General features: G+C 56.5%; 1 protein-coding gene across 1 annotated transcript in view; it reads left to right on the forward strand.

The window, feature by feature from the left end:
• LOC106817300 (trithorax group protein osa-like) overlaps positions 1 to 7931 on the forward strand; it is a gene marked incomplete at its 5' end in the record, with an annotated part of 19243 nt that overhangs the window by 5185 nt on the left and 6127 nt on the right. Inside the window, 3 exons of the mRNA XM_014821963.1 lie at positions 5641 to 6332; positions 6537 to 7100; positions 7773 to 7919. Coding sequence (XP_014677449.1) covers positions 5641 to 6332; positions 6537 to 7100; positions 7773 to 7919 — 1403 coding nt within the window. The remainder of the gene's footprint in view (positions 1 to 5640; positions 6333 to 6536; positions 7101 to 7772; positions 7920 to 7931) is intronic.

Raw genomic sequence — 7931 nt, forward strand, 5'->3', positions numbered from 1 at the left:
TCTCTCTCACCTCCTCCCCCTCTCTCTCGCCTCCTTCCCCTCTCTCTCTCTCTCACCTCCTCCCCCTCTCTCTCTCACATCCTCCCCCTCTCTCTCTTCACTCTAGGAAGCTGCCGCGGTCGCCGCGACCGGCTAGTAACAGCTTGTTAGCAGCTTCTATCGGGTCTTGTTTGATCGTCGGACCAACCTCCTCCCCCTCTCCCTCACCTCCTCCCCCTCTCTCTCACTCCTCCCCTCTCTCCCTTACCTCTAGGAAGCCGTCCCAGCCAGGCGATTCTCCTCGCGGCACGGCTAGGTACAGCTTTTAGAGTCTATCTGCGTTCTTCTTGATCGTCCGGACCACCTCCTCCCCTCTCCCTCACCTCCTCCCACTCTCTCTCACTCTAGGGAAGCCCCGCGGTCGCGCACACGGCTAGGACAGCTTGTAAGGCTCTATCTGGTTCTTGTTGATCGCGGACCACCCTCCCCCCCTCTCTCTCTCTCACCTCCTCCCCTCTCTCTCGCCTCCTTCCCCTCTCTCTCTCACCTCCTCCCCCTCTCTCTCTCACATCCTCCCTCTCTCTCTCTTACCTCTAGGAAGCTGCCGCGGTCGCGCACGCTAGCGTTACAGTCCTTGTAGAGGTCGGATCTGGTTCTTTTGTTGTCGATCGGACCACCTCCTCCCCTCTCTCTCGCCTCCTTCCCCTCTCTCTCTTCACTCCTACCCCCTCTCTATCTCTCACATCCTCCCTCGCTCTCTCTTACCTCTAGGAAGCGCCTGTCGGTCTGGCGCACGGCTAGATACAGCTCATGCTAGCAGGCCTATGTCGGTGCTTGCTTGAATCGGTCGCGACCACCTCCTCCCCCCTCTCTTCTCTCTCACCTCCCTCCCCACTCTCACTCACCTCCTCCCCCACTCCCCTCACCTTCCTCTCTCCACCTCTCCCCCTCTCTCTCTCACATCCTCCCTCTCTCCTCTCACCTCTTAGGAAGCTGGCCGCCGGTCTTCCCATATCAGCGCACGGCTAGACAGCTTGTAGAGGTCTATCTTGGTTCTTGTGATCGTCGGACCACCTTTTTCCCTCCCCATCTCCCTCACCTCCTCCCCCTCTCTCTCACCTCCTCCCATCTCGCTCCCTGACCTTTAGGAACCGCCGCGGCTGTCCTGCCACGGTAAGGTACAAGCTGTTAGCAGGTCTATACTCGGTTCTTGTTTTGATGGCGTCGGGACCACCTCCTCCCCTCTCCCTCACTCCTCCCACTCTCTCTCACCTCTAGGAAGCGCTGCGCGGTCGCGCCACAGCTAGGTACAGCTTGAGAGTCTATCTTGCCGTTCTTGTGATCGTCGCCGACCACCTCCTCCTCTCTCTCCACCCCTATCCCTCTCTTCACCTCCTCCCCCTCTCTCACCTCCTCCCCCAACTCTCTCTCACCTCTAGCGAAGCCGCGGCGTCGCGCCCGACAGCTAGGCTACAGCTTGTAGAGGTCTATCTGGTTCTTGTTGATCGTCGAACCACCTCCTCCCCCTCTCCGCTCACCTCCTCCCCCTCTCCCCCTCACCTCTAGGAAGCCGCCAGTCGAGCCCGGTCCGCGCACGGTAGGTACAGCTTGTAGAGGTCTATTCTGGGTTTTCTTGTGATCGTCGGCGCACCACCTCCTTTCCCCCCTCTCTCTCTCACCTCCTCCTCTCTCACCTCCTCCCCTCTCTCACCTCCTCCCCCACTCCCTCGCAACCTCTAGAAAGCCGCCGCGGTCGCCGCACGGCTAGGTACAGCTTGTAGAGTCTATCTGGTTCTTTTGATGTCGGACCACCTCCTTCCCCCTCTCTCTCTCACCTCCTCCCCCTCTCTCACCTCCTCCCCCACTCTCTCTCACCTCTAGAAAGCCGCCGCGGTCGCGCACGGCTAGGTACAGCTTGTAGAGCCCGTCTATCCGTGGTTCTTGTTGATCGTCCGGACCAAACCCCTCCCCCTCTCTCTCTCTTCTCACCTCCTCCCCCTCCTCACACTCCTCCCCCTCTCTCACCTGCTCGCCCCACCTCTCCTCACCTCTAGAAAGCCGCCGGTCCGCGCACGCGCTAGGTCAGCCTTTGTAGAGGTCTATCTGGTTCTTGTGATCGTCGCGACCACCTTCCCCCCTCTCCCTCAGCCTCCTCCCACTCTCTCTCACCTCTAGGAGCCGCCGCGGTCGCGCCACGGCTAGGTACAGCCTACCTGTACGAGGTTCTATCTGGGTCTTGTTGATCGTCGAACCACCTCCCTCCCCCCTCTCGCCTCACATCCTCCCCCTCTTCCCCCTCAGCTCTAGGACAGCCGCCCGGCGCGCGCACGGGCTGTTACAGCTTGTAGAGGTCTATCTGGTTCTTGTTGATCGTCGACCACCTCCTCCCCCCTCTCCCTCACCTCCTTCCCTCTCCCCTCACTCTTAGGAAGCCGCCGCGCACAGGTTCTCGCACGGCTAGGCTACACTTGTTAGAGGTCTATCTGGTTCTTCGTTTGATCGTCGCGACCACCTGCCTCCCCCTCTCCTCTCACCTCCCCCTCTCCACCTCCCCCCACTCTCTCTCACCTCTAAGAAAGGCCGCCGCGCGTCGGCGCGACGGCTTAGGTACAGCTTGGAGAGGTCTATCTGGTTCTTGTTCAATTGCCGGGGTCGGACCACCTCCTCCCCTCTCTCTCTCACCTCCTCCCCCTCTCTCACCTCCTCCCCCTTCTACTCACCTCCTCCCCCACTCTCTCTCACTCTAGAAAGCCGCCGGCGGTCGCGCACGGCTAGCGACAGCTTGTAGAGGTCTACTCTGCGTTCTTGTTGATTCGTCGCGACCACCTCCGCCCCTCTCTCTTCTTCACCTCCTCCCCTCTCTCACCTGCTCCACCCACTCTCTCTCAGCCTCTAGAAAGCCGCGCGGTCCTTGCGCACGCTAGGTACAGCTTGTAGATCTATTGGTTCTTGTTGATTGTCGCCCGACAGCCGTGCATCAGTGCGTGCCGATTCTCCTCCATGAAGTGGAAGAGGCGGTCGAGGAACGGCTTCCTCTCTGTCTCCTCCCCAAGGTCGTACAGCTTCGCGAGGCTCTCCGAGCGCTGCAAAACACGGGGGCGCCACCGCTCAGCATCGCTACGGAGCGGCGTGAGGTAGGGGGCGGGCGGCAGTTCCGGTTGGTCTTTGTGTCAGTAAGTAAATTTGGAGCGGGGAGGGAGGCGAGGAGTTCGAGGGGAGGGGAAATTATGCTAATATTTTACTATTATTAATTATTATTATTATAAATTAGATAATCCCCGATTGGTTCTGTGGAGTTTCGGGTTTCGTCTCAAGAGAATCATCTTCAGGGCCAAATAAGAAAAAAAAATAATAGCAGGAATTGCGTAACATAAAAAAACAAAAGATAAATAACCATTTGTTTTGTTTGGGGATCTTAGTGTGGTGAAAAAACATGGTGAGCCCTTATACAGCATAAAACACGCATCCCCCGCGTTGCCACTGCCCATATCTTGGCAAGTGGAAAACCGAAGAGAAAGGGACGGCGTGTTGCACGTTTTCCATCCCGAATCTTACGTTAAATGGTCGCGGTCTGCGAATCGCACGGGTGTCGTCGCTAAGACGTCGGCCGACGAGAACAACCGCGAACGCACGGCCAGACGTTCGAGAGCGTGCGTCGACGACCGCAAACCGCCTGAAAGCGCACCTGTCCCGCTAGCAACGTCCCGCTCCGAATTCATTCGGGAAAATCACTAGCGGCGCGGCGCGCACAGCCACGGCCGGCGAGGTTGTCGTTCTTGATATCGCACACCGCTTGTTGTTCGTGCTTCGCATCCCGTCGCGGTTGCGCTGGCAACGGATGAGAGCGAGCACGGGATGTACCATATCTGCTCTGCATCGATACGGGTCTGGTGCGATCCGTCGTAGCGTCTATCTATACATGTGTTTGAACAAACAGGATGGCGCTAGTTAGGGTTATAACGTGGGCGTTGCCTGAGTCATCATATGGATAGTATATGCAGATACAGTGGAATCCCGGAGATTCGGCTGCCGACCTTCCCGTTTGAACGTAATGTATTCGACAAACGGAATAAAACTCAAACATACGAACGTCTTACGAATCATTCCAATCAGCGCGTTAAGACATAGCGTGCGCTTTTCGGCTGAGTCAGTTTAAGTACTGTGACTCATTTATTGTGGTTGTTTGCTATCATGATTGCACATAGGGTGCGCAGATACAATTTTTCGCAGATACGAACAATTCTTGCTAACGAATTAAATTCCTATCCGTTACACTGTCACACTGGCGTTGCACTGCACAGGAGGACTGACGACAACCAAAGCGTGAATTCACCTATCTGGCTAGACATGATTGACACACCAAGGACTGTCACCAATGTCACCACCTGTTACGATGTCCCCTCCTATAATCATTATGAAATTATCGTGAACTAACTCTCACCCGAGCAAAATTCACATTGACAGGACATTTCAAGGGCACGTGGACAACGAAACGATATTTTCATCTCAATGATCTCATTTTCCAGAACTTTCCAGGACAATCGCTTATATTCCAGAACTTTCCAGGACAAGATTCACTATTCAACCCAGAACTTTCCAGGACAATCGCTTATATTCCAGAACTTTCCAGGACGATCGCTTATATTCCAGAACTTTCCAGGACAATCGCTTATATTCCATAGCAACTTTCCAGGGCATCGCTTGATATATCGCAGAACTTTCCAGGACAATCGCTTATATTCCAGAACTTTCCAGGACCACTGCTCATTTTCCAGAACAATCCAGCACTATAATGTACTGTATACGCCATATTTTTCGCGTTCAGACATTTTCGCGAATTCAGACTTGATCGGACAGATTTTCGCGAGTGGTCTAATTCGGTCGGTCCGTGAATTCCCGATTCAGAACAGCGTGTTGTTAATTCCGGCCAACTGGAACAGCCAGTCTCCGCGAAAATTCACGGAAATTTCAAACCGCCGCGAAATGCACAGCGTATACGAGGATTCAGCTTTCGGCTGCACGTCGCACCGATCAGGGCCACAGATTAAAAAAATCTTTGTTTTTGCCCTCACCTCGATCCCAGGCTGAAAACGTTGGGTAGGTTAGGTCGGCTTTTATTTTTTATTTTTTGAGGGGGCCGTCTATTACAAAATTCTAGACGGCGTCTGACATGATCGGATGTGTGCATGGTGTGGAGATACCTTTTATGCTGACGTGTTTGTTCCCTTGGTACATGTATATATGTATTGCCTACGATTTATATAAGTTGACAGCGTATACAACTTGTTTTAAAAAAAAGAAAGCGGGGAAACATCAATAAAAATGTTTGAGTCGGCCCCTTTTTGGCGGATCGGTCGGGTGAGGGCAAACAGACTATTTTTATCATGGCCTCAGCATTCGGCCTGCACTCGCACCGATCAGAAGTATCGAACACGTAAACGACGAGAGGCGGCAGGCGCGCATCTTTACGCGCGGGATGGCGGATGCGAGCCAGCAGCGCGGGCGGATGCGCCGTGCCATGCCCGATGATGAGAGCGAGCGATAATCATGCCTGGACAGTAAGTGCAATCAATGCCCGAACGCACCTGCTACCCCCCACGCGTTCTTGTACAATCTGCGTCGGTATCTCATCTTTCTCTCCGTCTTATCTCGCTCCTGCAGGTCAGAACGCGATGGCGGGAGGCGGGGTCATGATGCCCCCTGGTGGCATGGCCGCGTACGGCCAGCAGATGGGGCCACCGCCCCCTAACTCGATGTACGTCGGTGAGCGCGGCGGTGGGGGCGCCACCGTCGGCGGCGGCGGCGGCATGCCCGTGCCGCCGATGCCGGCGTACGACCGACCGGTGCCGCCATCTATGGGCGGGTACAGCCGCGTGATGCCGCCGCCCAACGCCATGGCCGGAGCTCCCAACGCGATGGGCTACGGAGGAGGCGGCGGCGGAGGAGGAGCAGGTTACGGAGAAAGAGGCGGGGCAGCGGGTGGCGGCGCAGGAGGTCCGTTGCCGAACGTGATGCAGCCGTTTCCGGCGGACGCGCGCGGCGTAGGTCCGCCGACAAGCATGGGCATGGGGGCGCCACCGTCCGGCCTCGGCATGGGCGCGCCACCGAACAGCATGGGCGCACCGCCGTCCAGTATTGGCATGGGGGCGCCACCGTCGGGCATGGGCATGGGCGGCGGTATGAGCATGGGTGCGCCGCACTACGCCGAGGGCGCCGGCATGGGGGCGCCACCTGGTGGCGTGAATATGTCCGGCATGCCGATGCCGCCGCAGGGCATGGGTCACGGCCAGCAGATGGCGCCACAGCCCGGCAGCCAGGACGGCCGCATGCCACCGCAGCAGCAGCACCCGCCCGTGAGCCAGGCAGCGCCACCTGGCGGCGACAAGTGGAACACGCCGCCGCCGCCGAGCAGCTGGGCTACAGGTGGCGCCGGCGGGCGTGCGACAACCCCGACGGCGCCGTCTACGTCGTCGACGACGACGACGACGACCACCACGGTCGCCGCGGCGACGACGTCCGTCTGTTCGACGTCGTCAGCCTCCGATGCGCGCCCACAGATGGCGCCGCCGTCCGACGCGGGCCAGCAGATGGCGCCGCCGCCACCGACGACCGTCAAGGAGACGGTTGCCGTACAGGATCCGTTCGCTGACGACCCGCCAGCATCATCAACGCCGTCGTTCCGCGCCCCGCCGCCTGTAGGGGGCGCCGGCGGTGCAAGCCTCGCAAGCTCTATCGGGCCCGCGCCGACTGGTGGCGCCCCCGCTAGCATGGGTGGTGGCGCTGCAGCGATGGGGCCGGCGGCGGCCCCGGCGTCGTCGGGGTTTGGGAAGGGTTCCTATTCTAACTCGTCGATGAGCGGACTGACGTCGACGACGAGCTCGTACGGTGGCGCCGCCGCCGGCGGCAGCGTCGACCACGGGATGGCGCCACCGGACGTGCCGCCGCCGGCACCGCCGTTTGGGCGTGACGCGTACGCGGCCGGTTACCAAGGCAACCAGGCGCCGTTCCCGCGCTACGGCAACCAGTATGACAGCCACCCTCGCTACACGGACGTTCCACCGCGGCCCCCGTCACAGGACGGCCCCTACAGTCGCTACGCCAACTACTCGTCCACCTATCAAGTACGTTCCCGCGTAGCTGAAGTAAACAATGGTCCGTAAATTAGAAAGCTTTTCTGCCGCATTTCGTCGTGTTGGCGTGTCGATTTTTTAAACTTTTTTATTTATTTATTTAGGCAATTATCCATCATGTATAATACATAGCATACTTTTACAATCAATTCTGAATTCATAAAATTGGATAACTACCAAGGATATATATGCAAAAAGCATGGCTTATTTATATTGTGGTTCTTGGTTAGATTTGATCAACGTTATGTACACTGAGCGTCGTGTGTATTACAGCTGCTCGAACTAGCAGAAATAAATTTTTTACGTTGTACTATTTACGGTGACGTAATCACTGATATTTGATAAGATGATATAATGATTATGAATATAGGGCCTTATTATCTTATAAATATCGTATAAGTAAACTTAATATTGGCTTTGATGGGGTCATGATAGAGCTAGAATGAGGTTAGAGTTAAGACTAGTTAGAGCTAGACGATTATACTAGAGGTATAGTTAGGGTTAGGGTTAGGTTTAGGGTTAGGTTAGGTTTAGGGTTATGTTCAGGGTTAGGTTAGGTTAGGGTTGGGTTAGGGTTAAGGTTAGGTTACTATGTTTAGAAAGAGGATCACAGATTACGTGTGCGTGTGTGTGACATCGTTGGTGTTGTGTTTGTGTCGTCAGGGTCGCGTCGGGCCGCAGCAACGCGAGGCGTACGGACAGGGAAAGCGACATCCCGACTTTGCGAAGGTCACAGACGACGCGTACGGACGCATGGCGCCATGGCAACAGGGCAGTCCCAGCCGTGAGCGCATGCAGCCAGGTATGCCTGCGTGCTTATAA

This window comes from Priapulus caudatus, unplaced genomic scaffold (assembly GCF_000485595.1).
Source record: "Priapulus caudatus unplaced genomic scaffold, Priapulus_caudatus-5.0.1 Scaffold1671, whole genome shotgun sequence".
Taxonomy (NCBI): Eukaryota; Metazoa; Priapulida; class Priapulimorpha; order Priapulimorphida; family Priapulidae; genus Priapulus; species Priapulus caudatus.